The 18,995-nt window shown below is 40.3% G+C and overlaps 1 protein-coding gene across 1 annotated transcript; it reads right to left on the bottom strand.

Annotated features, from left to right (window-relative positions):
• Positions 1-18,010: 18,010 nt before the first annotated feature.
• Positions 18,011-18,517, bottom strand: LOC113506003 (alpha carbonic anhydrase 8-like). The gene has a single exon (XM_026888867.1). It carries the CDS (start codon positions 18,515-18,517, stop codon positions 18,011-18,013), a length of 507 nt encoding a protein of 168 aa, XP_026744668.1.
• Between the last annotated feature and the right edge of the window lie 478 nt (positions 18,518-18,995).

Here is an 18,995-nt window from a genome sequence, read left to right as displayed (position 1 = left end):
TTTTTAGCAACGTAATTTTTGCGAATGTCCCGGCACTCTAGGTCATCTTCTGGTTTTAGAATTTGCCAAATACGCGAGATATCGGGGTCGGCTTTTTGTAAACTTAGAAGCCAATTGTCCTGCTCTATAGAATAAATGTTAACGGATAAATGGTCATCCGAGTTCGCGGGTAGAGTGGTATTTCGACTGAGAGCATCCACATGCTTCATTTGTACCCCTGGCCGATACTCGATACTGAAATCAAATTCGCTTATTTGCAGCCACCACCTTGCTATCCGCGGAATTAAATCTCTCTTTGTTAAGGTTGTTCTAAGTGCAGCACAATCAGTAAAAATCCTAAAAGGTATGCCTAAAAGGTAAACCCTGAATTTTTTTAGAGAACATACGACGGCCAGTGTCTCTAGCTCGTAAGAGTGCAGATGTTTCTCCTCTGGTGTTGTTTGGCGACTAAAATACGCTACTGGTTTTTAAAACACGCGACTCTTTTTGCCATTGCATCAATATGCCACCCACGCCCAAGGAACTGGCGTCGGTATGCAATTCGGTCTCTAATTTTGGGTCGTAAAGGGCCAAAACGGGGCGGCTAACAAGACTTTCCTTCAAAAGGGAAAATGCCTGGTTCTCGATTTTAGACCACTGCCATTTCGCCTCTTTTTTTAGTAGAGAAGTCAACGGTCGAGCGATTTCCCCATAACTCTTTATAAACTTTCGAAAATAACCCGAGAAATTGGCGAACTTCGTGAATATTTCGAGGTGTGGGAAATCCCTTGACCGCTGTTACCTTAGCCTCGCCGGGTTGCATGCCATGTGAGGAAATTTCATATCCCAAGTAACTGACTGTGGCATCGAAAAAACGGCACTTAGAAAGCTTCAAAGTTAATCCGTATTCTCTAAAAATTTTAAGCACCTCCTCTAGCCGCCGAAACATCTCTGCCACATCCTTTGATGGTATCAGCACGTCATCCAAATAAGCTAACGCATATTCGAATCGCCTGTTTCCGAGAATTTTGTTGATCATCCTCTGGAAGACGGCTGGCGCGTTAGCGAGTCCGAAGGGCATTCTTAAAAACTCATAATGCCCATCAGGCGTAACAAAGGCGGTAAGATGTCGACTACTCGGAGCCATTGGGATCTGATAATAGCCAGATGCGAGATCAAGGGTAGTAAAGAAATTATTGCCGCTAAGATTAGATAATTGATCATCTATGAGGGGAAGAGGAAACCGGTCCTTGATTGTTTTATTATTTAAGGCTCTAAAATCTACACATAATCTCTGCTCACCGGTTTTCTTTTTTACCATTAAAATTGGACTAGCATAATCAGATGTTGACTCTCGGATGATATTGTTTTGCAATAATTCATCAACGGTTTCTCTGACCTTTTCACGTTCGGAATGCGATAGGCGGTAGGGTCGGTAGACAATCGGTTTGTTATCCACGAGATCAATTTTCATTTCCACGTCAACCGCACAACCTATCTCACCCAAGTTGGTAGCGAAGCAGTCCCGGTATTTCTGAAGCAACGAATAAAGCGCATTTGCTTGACTATTGTCAAGCCCTGGTCCAATCTTAATGTCAGCTTTGTCGAGGGGTTCTAACGTAGAGGAATCCTCTGCAATCTTATTGATCCGGTAAATGTCTCGTTCAACAAAAGGAATCGCTCTAGCTATCAAGGCGTTCTTTTCAAAGGTTATAGAGCTATCGGACAAATTTGATATAACGACCTCGCCTTTGCCGCTAGAAATATGGTAAGCGCCCTGAAACAATCGGTATTCTCTCCGTGGTTCTACTGCGCTATAGCCCTGAATAAAAATATCTCCGGTAAAATCATGATCGACGTGTACAGGGACAATGTCGGTTGTCGAAATGTTAGTGGTCTCGGTAACGTAAAGTTTAAGTGCACCCCCGTTGTTATCAAAAGGATTCTTATTAGGACTTCGGTAGAACGTCAGACTGTCACTATCTTTTAAAACTGAAACGAATGACTGCTCTGTGAAGTTTTGTCCAATAATCATAGACGTCTGCATGTGCGCGTCATCAACCACTAATACTTCGACAGTCGACTCGATGTCATCAACCCTCACAGAAGCGAATGCTTTATACAAAGGTACTACAGAAGACTGACCAAATCCTCTTACGATTGGAACATTGTCATAGTTTTGCGCGAGTTTCCATAGATTTGCATCTGTTTTACGTAATAGAGTACATTCACTCCCGAAGTCTATATACGCTTCTAGAAAATGGTCATTGATTGCGACGGTTTTGAAAAATTTACTATTAGTGTCATTAGTCGCATCAATTTTTAGAGTTTTCTTCTCGGCACCCTCTACGTTATTGTTTGAATTAAGATTTGTGGATGTTAACGGGTCTAACTTGCATCGGTCGCTGTTATGTCCTATCCGGTTACATTGTTTGCATTTTATTATCGGATTAGGGCATTTAAAATAGGGGTGGCCTTTAGCGCGACAATTGTAACAAATTACAGAACTTGAGTTTGAATTATTGCCACCCGTGGTGGGGTTGCCAGAGTTGTTAGGTTTTTGAAATGTGCGTTCACGTGCTTTATTGTTGTTACTCATAACCGGTTGTGGTTTCTGGGAAGAAAGGTAATTGAGCAAATCTTCTGGTTCCATACTATTGAGAGCCTGTGCCCCATTCCTAACAGATCGGTCGCTAATCCCGTACACAATACAATCAACAGCCTTTTTACCATGAATTTCACACCTACTTAACAATCCCAACTTGTCATAGAAATATTCTCGTAGGCTCTCATCGTTACGTGATGTGCGAGTTAACATTTCTTCTAAAAGACGTCCGTAATTTTCCTCACTGGGAAATGCCTTACGTAATTTCCTTTGCCACTCGTCCCAAGTGTATTTGACTGTCTGCAAAGACTCAAACCACTTGCCAGACCAATTAATTTTTGTAAAGAGTAGTGAATTGTTTGTTTATCCTCCCAACCGTATATAGTGGCACATTCGTTCACTTTTCGCAACCAGCAATCGATAGTTTGAGTCCTGTTAGACGGGTCGAATTCAGGAATAACATTGTTAAAATTATTGTTTCCACCAAAATAATTCTTACTTGACTCTCCCTTCAATTTCGACAGAAGTTTCAGCACATCTCTGGTGGATAACCTGCTTGAAACCTTACGCGTCTTTCGCGGCGCTGGTTCATCAGTAGATGAAGACGTGGAAGATGAGCTCCTTCGCCTTCTTCGTTTTTCCGCCTTCTTTGACCGCCGTCGCTTTAGAGGCGTATCAGGCGGCGTATCCGCTTCATGATCAGACGGCATTGCCAATAAATTCTGAAACGTTTTGACATCATCTGAGACGTAAGCAATTTATCATATATGTACCATACTTACATACCAATAGGCTGACAGTGTAAGTTAAATTAATTTATTAACACTAAAACAGAACAATAAGTAATCAGGAAAACATTGTAGTTCGTACTACTTTAAAAAAAAGAAATAACATTATTTTTTTTAATGATAATATATTTACTTATTATCTACCGGATTTAAGAGTTATCTGAACTGTAATTTTCCACATTTAAAGGCATAAATACAAGTAAAGAATTCAAAAAGCATACATAGCTCAGTATTAAACGACAATGATACTCATACCCAGCGTATAGCATAACCAGCGAGAAGCATACTAGCTAGTAGAATCTTACGCATACAGCGGTGAACAAAGCATAGTCCACCCCCTAACATAATCCGATGAACAAACATAGTTCACCCCTTAACATAATCCTATGAACAAACATAGTTCACCCCCTAACATAATCCGATGAACAAACATAGTTCACCCCCTAACATAATCCGATGAACAAATATAGTCCACCCCCTAACGTAATCCGATGAACAAACATAGTCCACCCATATTACATCTCGTTCTATATATATATTTATTTATGTTCTATTCGCATTTAAATATTAAAAATCTGGTATAAATAATAATAACAATATTCCGGGACAACTCACACACGGTCGCGGGTCACCTGATCCCAAGCTAAGCAGAGCCTGTGTTATGGTAACCAGACAACTGATAAACATACTTAGGTCAGTGGATCATCTTAAGGTTATATATTTCAAAATACATACATATTAAAGATAAATTATTTAAAATTAAAAAGATAATTTATCATCAGTTATAAATTTAAAAATCTGCTCGACAATTTATTAACCGAGTTAATAATTATGTAAATAGGTTGGTAATTTATTTATAAGAAAATCATAAAAATATAGTTCCTAATATTTCATGTGTTATAATCAGTGATCGTAACGTATTATTTATCGTGGATGTGAGCAACTACACGAAGAAAACACAACTAGAATTGCGGGGTCAAACGTATTTTATGACTGTAAAATAAATGATATCGGAGCCTATCCCCGGCCAAACACATAAAGAAAGAAAAAGGTTATAAGTCGAGATTATTTGTCTGCTAACTAGGTACAGGTATATAATTACCATGGTGGGCGTAAAAACAACATCCCAACAGACAAAAAGCTCTTGATGAAGATATATTATAATATTTGATTGAACATACCTTTTTATCTGGTCCGTGTCACTTCTGAAGTGAAATAAAACAGCAACTCACTTCAATTTAGTTTTTCATATATTAGTGAATACTTTTATACATATGTATTACTTATAACATAACAGAAAATATTACTTCCTCTTCAGTTCAACCATCCGTCTCCTTTTCGTTTTTAAAAATTAACCAAGTTTTCCCGCGCCGGCAAGTACTAGCTTCCCGCCACGCTAAGTGTTGTCCAACCAAAAAAAATGGCGGGCGTGCGGCAGCAGGATATCGATAACCGAATAGATTAAACATAAAAGTTATTTTATTAAAAAAAAAAAGTATTTAAAAATCAAAGTTTTAATACCTATTATTATCTTCTATCTATATCTATCTATATCTTCTATATCTATCTATACTTATAATAAATCTGTAGAGAGGTCAATTCTGTACATAAAATATATTTAAAAAATAACTATCAAGGGGTGGTTAGGGATCGCTACTGATGCCAAAAATGCAATCAGTAAAATTTTTGTCTGTCTGTCTGTCTGTCTGTCTGTCTGTCTGTCTGTCTGTATATTCGTTATAGAAACAAAAACTACTCGACGGATTTTAACGAAATTTGGCACAATTATTCTTCATACTCTTGGGCAGGTTATAGTATACTTTTCATTACGCTACGACCAATAGGAGCAGAGCAGTGAAGGGAAATATTGGGAAAACGGGGTAAGTTACTCCATTTTTTAAGCTTCCGTCACGTGTGCAGGCTTATAGGTTAAAGCTACATAGAAATCATGTATGACGGAAATATTCTCCCTAAAATTATATAAAAAATATTCCTCGACAGCATATGTCTAACTTTTATGGTTGACTCACAATAACACGTGAAACTCCCGATAGCTTAGCAATTCGGAGATTTCTGATTGTATTTGTCTACTCTAACGTTTACAACACTATGACTCATCCCCAATTAAAAAAGTTAACATTATTACCTATTCAATAAAAAAAGAATCATGTAAATCGGTGTAGAAACACCAAAGTTATACATGAAATAATAAGAAATCGCGCGTGAATACAGAGTCATGCTATAAGGATTATTTTATTTTCGTAATTGGTAGTGTTTAATTATATTAATAGTTTATTTTCGTTATTATTATATTAGTTATTTTGGTAGTGTTTAATTGTATTAATAGTTTATTTTCGTAATTGGTAGTGTTTTATTATATTAATAGTTTATTTTCGTAATTATTACATAATAACTATATATAATTGTAAGTGTAAGGTAGCTTCAGTTACCGTCGATTAAAAATACACAATGCCACCTAAAAAACGACCATCTTTATCTCGAAATTCGAGAGATGCTAAAAGGATGAGAAATGCGCGTTCTCAAGAATCGGCAGAGGAAAGAGCACATCGGTTAAACTCTATGAGAGTTAGTGCCTCAACCTCTCGAGCCAATGAAAGCTCTCCAGAGAGAGAGATGCGATTAGCAGCTGACAGAGCGAGACGAGCTACATCACGGGCGTCTCAAAGCTCTTCTCAACGAGAGCTGAGGCTTACCATTGACCGAGAACAACATGTGTTATCCCGAGATGCTGAAACTGCGTCACAACGAGAATTGCGTCTCACTGCTGACCGCGAACGGCATACATTGTCTCGCGAGTCAGAAACCTACACTGAGAGGGAATTGCGTCTCACAGCTGACCGCGAACGTCATATATTGTCTCGCGAGTCAGAAACCTTCACTGACAGAGAATTGCGTCTCACAGCTGACCGCGAACGTCATATATTGTCTCGCGAGTCAGAAACCTACACTGAGAGGGAATTGCGTCTCACAGCTGACCGCGAACGTCATATATTGTCTCGCGAGTCAGAAACCTACACTGAGAGGGAATTGCGTCTCACAGCTGACCGCGAACGTCATATATTGTCTCGCGAGTCAGAAACCTACACTGAGAGGGAATTGCGTCTCACAGCTGACCGCGAACGTCATATTTTATCTCGAGAATCTGAAACTTTAACTCAATATGAAGACCGTTTGACAAATGATAGGGTGCACCATAATGTTATTCGATCTCTCGAAGACGCACATGAGCATGAACAACGACTAGAGTCGGTACGCGAATATTATAATTCTTTGAGACAAGAACGATCAGTAAGTTTGTCTAATGAAAGATTAAGAATCGAAAATATTCGGTCTCTTGAAACGGACGAACAGCGAGAGGCCCGTCTTACTGCAGACAGATTTCGACATAGCCTTAATAACTTAGATGTACACATAGAAGATCAATCTAGAAATTCGGTGGCTTGGTCCGACAAATATAAAAGTGGGTTTGCTTATAACCTCACAATTGATTATGGATCATCTTCTGTAATAGGCGATATGAACGTGGTATGTCGTTTTTGTAATGCTTCAAAGTGGAGTAAGGAGTCAGCTGGTTTCTGTTGTTCTACAGGTAAAATAAATTTGCCTTCATTCGAAGACCCACCGGAACCTTTGAAATCACTACTTTTAGGGGAACATATACAATCTAAACAGTTTTTAGATAATATTCGCACTTATAATAGTGCATTTCAAATGACATCCTTTGGCGCTCAACAAATCTCAGAAGGTCATTTCATGCCTACTTTTAAGATACAAGGTCAGGTTTACCATTTGATAGGATCCCTTTTGCCTGAAAACCAACCTAAGTTTCTTCAAATATATTTTGTATCCGACTACAACGAACAGTCGAATATAAGAAATCAATATTTCACGAATTTAAATACTGAACTCATATCACAACTTCAGAACATGTTGCATCAGGTTAATTCGTATGTATGCAGTTTTAAATCGGCATTAGAAGCTCTTCCTCGAGATGATGATAACAATTATAAAATTGTTATAAATGCCGATAGGCGTGATATCGTTATCCGTTCCAGAGATAATCGTTTGCAACGTATTTATGAAACCCACAGGGCTTACGACAGTTTGCAATATCCTTTGATATACTGTCGAGGGGAAGATGGTTATAATTTTGCTTTATACCAAACTGATCCGCGTACAGGCGCACCTAATTATAATAAAAAGATTTCATGCCTTCAATTTTACTGTTACCACTTGCAAGTAAGACGGAATAGGTTTGTATACTTTCAACGTTTTCGTGGCTTATTCAATCAGTTTATTGTAGACATGTACGCAAAAATTGAAACCGAAAGATTAGTTTATATACGATCTAATCAAAGGCAGCTGCGCGTTGAAGAATACGTGCACCTTCGCGACGCCATGCAGCAAGATAACGATACGGTGAATATGGGTCGTTTAGTTATTTTGCCCTCTTCTTTTACTGGTGGTCCACGATACATGCACGAAAGTACTCAAGATGCTTTTTGTTACGTAAGAAAATATGGACGTCCCGACTTATTTATTACTGTAACTACCAATCCTAAGTGGGATGAAATTACTCGGGAGCTTCTTGAGGGTCAAGCACCGCATGACCGCCATGATATCATCGCAAGAGTTTTTCATTTAAAATTGAAATCAATGATAGATCTACTTACCAAAGATAAAATTTTTGGAGAAGTATTGTGTTATATGTATAGTATTGAATGGCAAAAACGCGGCTTACCTCACGCACATATCCTGCTTTGGTTAAAAGATAAGGTTCGACCTAATGATGTAGACAGTTTAATCAGTGCTGAAATTCCAAGTCCGATTGCAGATCCCGTGTTATACGACATTGTTAAAACTCATATGATACATGGTCCATGTGGTTCGTTTAACGGGAATTCTCCTTGCATGCAAGACGGTCGTTGCACTAAAAGATATCCAAAAGCCTTAGTGGATGGCACTGTAACAGGACATGATGGATACCCATTATATCGTCGCCGTTCAAGAGATAATGATGGTTTTACTGTTGAAAAGCGAGTGTCTGGACAACAAGTTACTTTAGATAATAGGTGGGTCGTTCCGTATTCTCCTGTGTTGTCCAGAGCATTTCAAGCTCACATAAATGTTGAAATGTGTAATAGTGTAGAGTCAATAAAATATATTTGTAAGTATATTAATAAGGGCAGTGACCAAGCTACATTTGCTTTGAGAAATGAACATGATGAAGTTACAAGATTTCAGTCAGGCAGATATATAAGTTCTTCAGAAGCTGTGTGGCGGATCTTAAGTTTCAACATTCACGAAAGATTATCCACCTGTGACTCATCTGGATGTTCATCTTGAAGGCGGCCAACGTATATATTTCGACGCCGAAAATGTCACAGAACGGTTAGAGAACCCTAGACAAACAAGTTTATTAGCATTCTTTCGACTTTGCCAAACTGATGATTTTGCAAAATCTCTTTTGTATGAGGAAGTTCCATCGTATTATACCTACGATAAGCAACGGGGTGTCTTTAATCGAAGACGCCGTGGCAGGCCTGTAGATGGCGAGTCAGGTATTTTTAAAGAACATGTTCTTGGTAGAGTGTACACCGTTCATCCTAACAACGCTGAGTGTTTCTATTTGCGATTATTATTACATACCGTGCGAGGACCAACCTCATTTATAGATTTGAGAAAAGTAGACGATGTTGTTTATCCCACTTATCAAGCAGCTTGCCAAGCGCGTCATTTGCTTGAAAAATGATCAGCATTGGGATGACGCTTTAGCAGAATCCTGTGTTAGTGATAATCCACGACGGTTACGCCATTTATTTGTAACATTACTCACATTTTGTAATTTGTCAGATGCTGTAACATTATGGGAAAAATATAAAGAAAAATTTTCAGAAGACTTTCTTAGAAATATACCTAACAATGATGAAGGCACAACTAATGATAATTTCCGTGATCTTGCCATAAATCAGTGCTTATTAGCTCTTCAGGATGACTTAACAGCAGTAGGCGGTAAATCACTCTGTGAATATGGTTTGCCAACACCAACCTCAGTCGGAGAGGTAACTAATAGGGAATATTCCGCAGAGATTGGTTACAATTTAACGGAACTGCTGACAACATTAGAAAACGGTGTCCCAATGATGACTGCAGAACAACGTTCAGTTTATGACCGCGTGTGCAATAGTGTTCAAAATAATTTGGGAACAATATGGTTTTTAGATGCACCTGGAGGAACTGGAAAAACCTTTTTGACTAAATTAATATTGGCTTATGTTCGAAATCAGCGTAAAATTGCGCTTGCCGTAGCTTCATCAGGGATAGCTGCAACATTGCTACCAGGAGGTAAAACTGCTCACAGTATGTTTAAAATACCAATTGATTTAGATCGCACGGAAAATCCAACCTGTAGTATTTCAAGAAATAGCGACAAAGCTAAGGTATTACGCGAGTGTAGTTTAATCATATGGGATGAATGTACGATGGCCCATCGAAAAGGAGTAGAAGCGGTAGACAGAACTTTAAGGGATATAAGACAAAATGATCGACCAATGGGCGGTATCACGGTTTTATTTTGTGGTGATTTCCGACAAACCTTACCGGTAATACCACGGGGAACCCGAGCTGATGAGGTTAGGGCTTGCCTGAAAAGCTCTTATTTATGGCGAGATATACAATCGGTGCATTTGACTATAAATATGCGAGTGAGAACTGGAGATAACCCGGATGATAGTCAATTTTCTGACACATTATTAAAGATTGGTGAAGGTACCTATCCACAACTACACCAAGGAAAACTTATACTGACGCCTGAATTATGTTGTATGGTGCAATCTCAACCACATCTTATATCGTCGGTTTACGGTGACGTAACAAATATATTAAATAGGGACAATTCTTGGCTATGCGAAAGATCTATTTTAACTCCTCGCAATGACCAGGCATCTGAGATCAATAACAAAATACTGTCGAATATACAGGGGGAAAGCAAAGTTTATAGATCAATAAATAGAATGGTCGATGAACAAGAAGCCACTAATTACCCGATAGAATTTTTAAATTCTTTAAATATGCCCGGACTTCCCTCTCATGAAATTTGTTTAAAAATTGGGATACCGATTATTATGCTCCGAAATTTAAAACCACCACAACTTTGCAATGGAACTCGACTAAAAGTAACCCAGTTGCAATAAAATATAATCGAGGCTCAAATTTTAACAGGTTGCGGTGCAGGAGAAACCGTCTTTATTCCCAGAATACCCTTAATACCAAATAATTTTCCATTCCAATTTAAAAGGACGCAATTCCCAGTATCGGTGTGTTATGCAATGACAATTAACAAGGCTCAAGGGCAGACTTTTCGTGTTGCTGGAGTAGATCTCAGTGTCAGTTGTTTCTCACATGGTCAGTTGTATGTTGCTCTTTCCCGTGTTAGCAGTTCTAAAAGTCTTTATGTTCACGTGCCGGACGGGTCAACTTTCAATATAGTTTACCCGGAAGCTTTGCACTAAAGTATTTTCGTTTTATAGGTACCTTTACCTTACCTTTATAAGGCAGTGGTACTTATATTGCCACCAGAATTTGAACCTTAACACATTATTATAAAGTTTAAAAGCTATAAATATTTTTAAGTTCTGTGTCTTATAAAGGGTTAAGCCTTATGTGAACGTGATCTAAACAATATTACCAATATAAATAATAATAATAAATATTACCAATACATTAACTTAATATACAAGGAGTTACACGCTGACGGAGTCGCGGACACAGCTATCTATACTTTTCTGCCGGAAGTCACTATTCCACGCGGACGAAGTCGCGGGCACAAGCTAGTTTGAAATAAAATTATAGAAATATATTTCAAAAAATCATGACATGTTATGATGTTTTATTTCTATAAAAATTACAAATTCTTTGTTTATGCAGAATTCGTGCAGCTCTCGAAGCAGGTGTTACATGTTGGACGAGTTACTGCATGTTCATCACAAACTGGTTTTTTACAGTTAGTGCAAGCTTTTCGTGTTTTTCTTTGCTTGCGTTTGAGTTCTCTGCATATGTAGCAGCTTCCGACGACTGCAACACGCCCTGTAGAATCTCGTCTAGTCTGACTTATATAAGTTGAAGGTCCAGAAGGAATCGAAAGCCTTAGTTCTTGGCCAAGCACGTCCTGCATTGCAGATCTCACATGTAATTTTGATATCACAATTGAATTTTTTTATCTTTCTTCTATATTTTTACTACACAGTTGTACTCAACGATTTCAAAAATTTTCTACGTCTATCACTCGACACTAATTGTGGGTTATGCTCCATGTAAATGATATATGCTGCCAAAGCTGTAATGTCAATAATATTGTAAAAAAGTGCTAAAGGCCACCGATTCGTTCTGCGTTTTACAGTGTATTCAGCTAACAGCTTATCCATATTGTCCACTCCACTTTTAGTTTTGTTATAATATAAAATTATTTCTGGCTTGGCAGTCTCCTTATCACTTCCAATAACTGGTGACATGTGCATAGATGACAACATTATTACTGCTTTATTCTTTTTGGGTACATAGGAGCACACAGTTGCTTCTTTGCTAAATGCGAAGTTAGAAGAATAAATCGCCCTCTCCTTGTGTGCTTGCATATTTGGAGGAAGAAACCGTTTATTTTTTCTTACCGTTCCAACTAGAGTCATGTTCCACGAATTCAAGGAATGCGCCAGTTGAAGAGACGTAAAAAAATTATCCGTAGTTACATTCAGTCCTGAATTTTTATATTTAGCCACGAGATCTAATACAGTGCATTCTCCAACATTTGCTTGACGATTGCCGTCACTTGACTTTCCTGTATATATTTGACCATTTAGGGGGTAGGAATTATTTGCATCACAAGCCCAAAATATTTTTATGCCATACTTTTCAGGTTTTGATGGCATGTATTGAGTAAAGCGAGTACGCCCACGATATCCATATAGCTGTTCGTCAACGGTAATACATTCACGAGGCTTGTACATTTTATTCAAATTTGAAATGAACATAGTCCAAATATCTCGTATAGCGGCAACTTTATCAGCTAACAAACGTTCAAGCCGTGTTACATCATTATCAAACCTTATGAACCGTAACAGCATTTTGAATCTGTCATGGGACATCGCAGCCCGAAATAATGGTAAGTGACTGGATTTCCACAATTCTGTCAAATGCTCTTTATTAGATCTATGCACTCCACTAAAGATTAGAATGCCAAAAAATACATCCAATTCTTGTTCTGTGAATGGTTTGAATATTTTTTGTTTTGATCGTCCTCTAATATCAGGGTAATTTTCTGTCAGTTTATTATTGTACATTTCAGTAATCTTAGTCCCTTTCCGATTTGTTTCCCTCAAGATTATGTCACACATCTCATTGGACAATATATTTTCGAATATTTCCATTTCATTATAAAGTTTACTGAAAGATGCAGCTCCGCCCCGTTGACGAATAATGTTTCGGCTACTAGTTTTTGTTCTGGGAAGTGGGTCAGACTGCCACCGCGTTCCATCTTTTGCAATAAAAATGTTTTCAAACGATTCACCTTCTAAACTTGCATCGGAATCGTAAGAGTCGATCTCACTTTCGACTTCAGCTTCTGGCTCAACATCAGAAATTTCCAATCCACCCTCTTCAACAAAAGGAATATAATTGTGTTCATTATCAGAAGGAACAAACTCACCTTCGTCACTGGAAGATTCTGCTAATATCGCTTGTAATTCTGTTGAATTATATCTTCGAACACGTGATCTTTGTTTAGAAGTACTCGCTCCAATATTCATAATGAAATAATTATAATCTCACAAAATAGAAGTAAACTCGTACAATACGAATACAGCATACAGTCAAGTGTCAATATCAAGCACGATGCATTGAATGCATTCAAGTGTTTCTTGCGCGCCGATAACCATGTACCGCACTCCACTCCAATCCCGCTTTAATCGTCTCAGATCGTCAACTGTTTACATTAACTAAAATAATAATTTTCTAAATGTGGGTAACCTTAAAACAGACCGTCATTCTTTATATTACGTCTAAACTGTATGAACGAGGTACCCGGGTACCTCGTCACTCTCATAAAGGTGTTTTATTTGTCACTCACATAAGGGTTAAAAACCTTTCTCATGAATCACTTTATCTAATAAAGAAAACCGCATTAAAATCCGTCAAGTAGTTTCAAAGATTTAAGTAGTCAAGGGAAAATAGGGACAGAAAAAGCGCTTCTGTTTTATAATATTTAGTGATTAAAATAAATAATAGCAGGGATAAAGGGCCACCTTGAGTTAACCCTTGACTACTCCATCGACTCGTTATTATATCACTTTACCTGTGTTAATTTTAAGGTGTCTCTCATTCAAGAATGACCATATATACGTACATAATTTTGATCCAATTTTAAGTTCATCCAAAATTTTAACAACTCCATCAACACATGCATTATTGTATGCATTTTTAATATCCAGGAAACACGCTAGCGTGGGTAAATTTCTAGAAAATCCAGTCTGGACATAAGTGACTAGGCGACTCAATGAATCTAAACAGGACAGGGATTTTCGAAATCCAATGTTGAGTGGTGATAATATTTTCCCCCTCTCAGTCTAGTCGTCGTGCTATCATTAAATGAAATTCTTTACATACACATGAAATTAGTGATGTGTCTTAATTTAGGATCAACAGCAGTGTTATTTGCTTAAGGGATTGGTATTATTTGGATATAATGCCACTGAAAAGCACAGTACCTGAACTAAAGATTTTATTGTACATAAATAGTAAATAAGCTTTTACAGAATTGGGAAGATTATAAATCATGGAATATGAAGTTCCATCCTCACCCGGCGCAGAATCCTTCTTTTAAAAAAAAAAATCCAGTTCCTGGATACTAAAATCGCATTCTAAAGTTTCATTTTTAGATAAAAACAAGGGTGTTTTGTTAGTTACATAGTCAGGGGTCAGTGACTTTAGTAACTCATTTTGTTTATCGATAGGAGAATAGCTGGTAGAATGTTTATAATCCTTTATCCACCGCATACGTCGCCACATGTCATAATCTGATACTACATGGTCAATGGAATCACAAAATCTCTGCCAACCCAATTTCGCTTTTTGGCTTGCTTCATGAAATTCTTTAATTTTATTTCCAATTTGGACAAGTTATCGCTGCGCAACAATGTGGGATAACTCAGGTGTCCAATATTTTTTTGGTTTGAATTTATTTGCGGGCTTAGAACTAAATTTAATGAAAGGTATATATTTATTAGCCGCTAGATTTATTTGCTTTATAAAAAAGTCATACATTTCTTGAACATCTGAGTCACCGCACTGCACATCAAAGCTTTTAGAGAGGAAATCCGTATATTCTTTCCAACTGGCCTTTTTGTAATTTCTTTTTTCATTTATTGTGAAATTATCTGGTATTGTGATTATCATTTTTATTATTAGGTGATCACTACCAAGATTTTCAGTCCGAACTTTCCAGTCGAATTTGATTGCGATAGCAGATGTAGCAAATGTCCGGCGAAGTTTTTTGTAAAGTCCTATTAACTAGTTTAATTCTTGTTGGCGCACAATAATTAAGCGAGAATACGGCATTTTCAAGCGAAGAATCCATTATTTGAGTACCCCTTGCATCGGTTTTGATAGACCAGTCAGGGTGATGGCCATTGAAGTTACCGGCTATTAAAGTTTTCTTCGAAAAATGAGAAAAGATTTGGTCCCAATCTGAAGGTTGTGTAACCTCTGAAGATGGACAATAAAGTACGACGACATTTTCTATTTTTTTTCAATTAATTAATTTTGCACTTACTACTTCTATACCCGGATTTAAAACCTGAATAAAATTTAAATGTGACCGGATGGATTTATGAACGAAAATAGCAACCCCACCGTAGGAGTCATACCTGTCTTTTCGATAAATGTTATAGCCATTTAAGTCCACTTCATTATCTAACCATGTTTCACTTAGGATCGCTATATGGATCTTTTCTTTATTTAAGTGTTTTGTAAATGAAATCATCTGGGTCGCAGAGATTGTGCGTTGCACAGAATATTGTTGATTCCTATATTTTTATTTCTATTATCCATTTATAATGTTAATTACTTTTTCTAGCCAGTTTCCTTTTAATAAACAACTTAGTACAGTCTTCTTTTATTCTTCATATATATTTTTAAACACCAACAATATCTTTTTTTCAAATGTATCTTCTGATGTGAATATTCTCTTCATTTCAAATAGAAATTTCTCGAATTCAATTTTTTCAAGTAATTGTTCATTTTCTTGGCAGTCTTTCTCTTCAGTTTGTGATGGAATATTTTCATAATTCCCCTTTTCAGAAATTATTTGGTTTTTCTTCCCTTGCATATGTTTGATTACTTTCTCCTGAGATGTCTTCTTTGTGGTGTCTTGTTTCCGTTGATCTATTTCCTTCTCCTGAACAATTTGCGTATATGTCTCCGGCCGGCGTTTTTTAGGATATGAATAAGCACACTACTATATGTTTGAGATTCTTTTAGTGTATCTGTAGTAGAAGACGAATTTTGTTGCATCTCTTGAGAAATAGTGTCTTCTCGTTGTTTTCCAATGAGCATCTGTAGCGCTTTCCTGTAGGGTACCAGCTCTGTGCTCATGATATTTCTTATATCTTTTTCTTTTAAATATAAGGGACATTTTTAGTCCAGTATAAAGTGATTTCCTCTAGAATTTAAGCATGAAATGTTACTCATATCGCAGTTTTCGTGATCCCCACTACATTTGGTGTAACGGAACGTTACATGAATAATCATGTTTTGTTTCTACAAATTATAAATTGAACTACCTACATATTGTTCATATTATAATTAGTAGCGGTAGGTATATTTACAGACTTAAATTCTAACTAATACATAAAAGGAAACATAGTAAAAATATAATAATAATAATATTAAAATAAATAAAATCAATTATAACTGAGCAAAACTTAATTAATAAAAATAAAATAAAAACATCAAAATGAATGCATTGTTCTTTGTTTACGCGTGTTTTGGAACGCGCCGAACGAACCAAGAATGATTTCGATTGAGGGAGATGCGACGGCGCGAGCGCGGTGCCGCGGGGGGACATACTGGCCAGTCGCTCCTTTTTTTTTTTTAGGCGGGGGAATCCTCATGGACACCCGCCCTCCCGGGGGGGAGGACGGGTAGTGTCAGACTCTTACTGACTAATCCTAACCGCCGGGTGACGTCAGCCGCGTTTGATGCCGGCCGGTGGAGTTACATAATATCACTACACTGTGACGGCCGCGGGGATCCGCCGGCCGTTGAGTAGGGCCGGCGGCTCGCTTTCGCGTTTGTTTGAAATGCGACCCCCCGTCGCGGGTCTGTTTTGACGGGCGATATGCACCCCCGTGCCTATCGCCCAGACCCTAGCTAGGGCGGCAAGTTGCGCTCGTGCGCGGCACGTCTCCGCTCCATACGACGTCGGCGTATGGCGGGCGCGCTGGGATCTTCTTCCCGTGCGCGCTCCGCCGCCTCCTTCTGGGACATGACCGTCTCGCAGAAGGAGGCCAGTGCGTTCCACGCTGCGCGACTGCTGATAGCTGAAGCGACAACAGCCGGCAGCGCGGAAAGAGTAACCAAATTGAGCGCCGCCAGAAGGTCGGAGCGTTGCTCGGCAAAGGCCGGAGTATGGAGTGCGGTGTCGTCGACGTCACCGCACTCATGGCACGCAGTCGACTCCTCCCTCCTGACGACGCGGCACAGGTAATTCCCGAAGGCCCTGTGCCCAGTTAGCACCTGCGTGAGGCGGTAGATCAGGACACCATACCGCCTCTCCGCCCACGGTTGAAGGTGTGTGCGGATTGCTTCACAAATAGCGGTAACATAAACTACTGTGGTCCGCGGGGCACATGCACACTGGTCTGGTGTGACCTAGTGCCAGGCAGCGGTAGCAATTCATTGGCCGTGCCTCCAGCTGCACGACCCGCGCCGAGCTCCATCCCAACAGGAACTTTTGCGTCTTGGTGGTTACTAACTTTGATGCCGCCTCCATTGGGCACTTCCGCACCGCGCTGAATTTGCCGCCGTAGCTGGGCCTCAAGTCTCCCACCTTGATCTGGTGCGACTAACGCGTGGCGATGTCGAGGATCTCCTGCTGGGTGACGGAGTCATCCAGGTTCGACTCCCGGAGCTCCGCGCACCTGACAGGCCTAGTGACTCTGACGTCACCGCCGTACCTGGCACGCAGTTCTTCTGCCATGCCGTCAGCCGCCTCCCGACCGACGTTCTGCGGGAGCTCAAGAACCCGAGCCCCTGTCTGTGTCCTCCGGATGCGGATTGGGTCGACTTCCATGTCGACCCCCATCTTTTTTAGGTCGATGGTTTCCCGCGCCTCCCTCAAAACGGTCTCGTATGTGAGGGCCTTTTGTGCCTCCTCCTCGCTTATGGTGAGGACGACAGCAGAGGTGCGGGCAAGACGCCTCTGTCGTTGCCCCCTTCTCCGCCGCGTCCTCCCCGACTCTTTCTTGGGTCCCTTCGTCGTCGGCTTTCGCCCCTTCTGTTTCTTTGTGGGAGGGGTTTTTGCCGGCTTCGCCGCCGGGCGCTCCAGCGCCTTTGCTTTAGGCGCCTTCTTCTACTTGTTGGAGACTGTGGTCCAACCATCGTCCACAGTCTCCGACGTACCCGCTACCGGCGCCTCTTGTGGCGCCGGTGCCGGTGTTGGCGCCTCTTCTGGCGCTGGTGCCAGTCGCCTTTTTCGCCTTCCCTTGGCCGGTTTTGGAGCCGGCTTTGGGGTCGGCTTCGGCGCCAGTCTTGGCGCCGGTTTCGGTGCTATCTTCGAGGCCGGGGCCGCCTTCAAAACCTGGTTGTACCCAGGCTTGGGCCCACGGCTTGCAGCCTCCGCCTCCGCGCGTCGTCTGTCCGCCGCAAGTGGCGAACGCATGATCGGCTCTGGCGGGAGTCGGCTCATGACCCCCGCCAGTCTCGCATCAAGCATAGTGCCCACGGAGACCATGACGCGCTGCATTGCCTCGTCGTCAAGGGATGCTGGGCGAGTCCGCCTTTCCACAGACTGTATTTTGCTTTGCATCTCCTCCAGTGCCTTGCTGAGTCGCGCGTTCTCAGCAAGCAACCTCTCCATCCTATCGTCACTTGTGAGGGCGCGAACACCGCCCTGAATATGCTCCACCGAGTCCTTTAACTTCTTGATGAAGCAGCCGCTGACGCTTTCGGTCCGACCAACCTGTGGAGCTATCGCGTGAGAGACAAGACGAGTAAGTCTGCTCCGCGACCTCCATATCCTCCTGCCGTTGGTGGGGCGAGGCGATGCGCTCAAGCATCACCCGAAGCGACCTCGCCACCAAATCCTGCTCCACCCTCTGTCTTATTGAAGACCGAGTCGACCTCCGTCTTTCGACCTCTTCCACCCTATAACTATAACGTCGTTTTTAGAATTTGAATTTTCCATGTGATTCCCACGAGTATGCGGGAAAGGTGCGTCGTCCCCGGCCAGTGCCCCCTGTAGCCGAGGAAGGTCTAGGAGTAACCCTCCGAGGTGCGACATGTACCCCGTCGGGGGTTAACGCTAGTGACTGGCGTTATCCAATAGCTGCAGGTTT

The sequence above is a fragment of the Trichoplusia ni genome, chromosome 28 (assembly GCF_003590095.1).
Source record: "Trichoplusia ni isolate ovarian cell line Hi5 chromosome 28, tn1, whole genome shotgun sequence".
Classification (NCBI taxonomy): Eukaryota; Metazoa; Arthropoda; class Insecta; order Lepidoptera; family Noctuidae; genus Trichoplusia; species Trichoplusia ni.
The sequence above is the reverse complement of the archived record's forward strand: the minus strand, read 5'-3'. Positions and strand labels throughout refer to the sequence as shown.

Excerpts from the sequence above, each read along its gene's own strand:
- LOC113506003 (XM_026888867.1), bottom strand. The coding sequence starts at position 18,517 with ATGGAGAGGTTGCTTGCTGAGAACGCGCGACTCAGCAAGGCACTGGAG.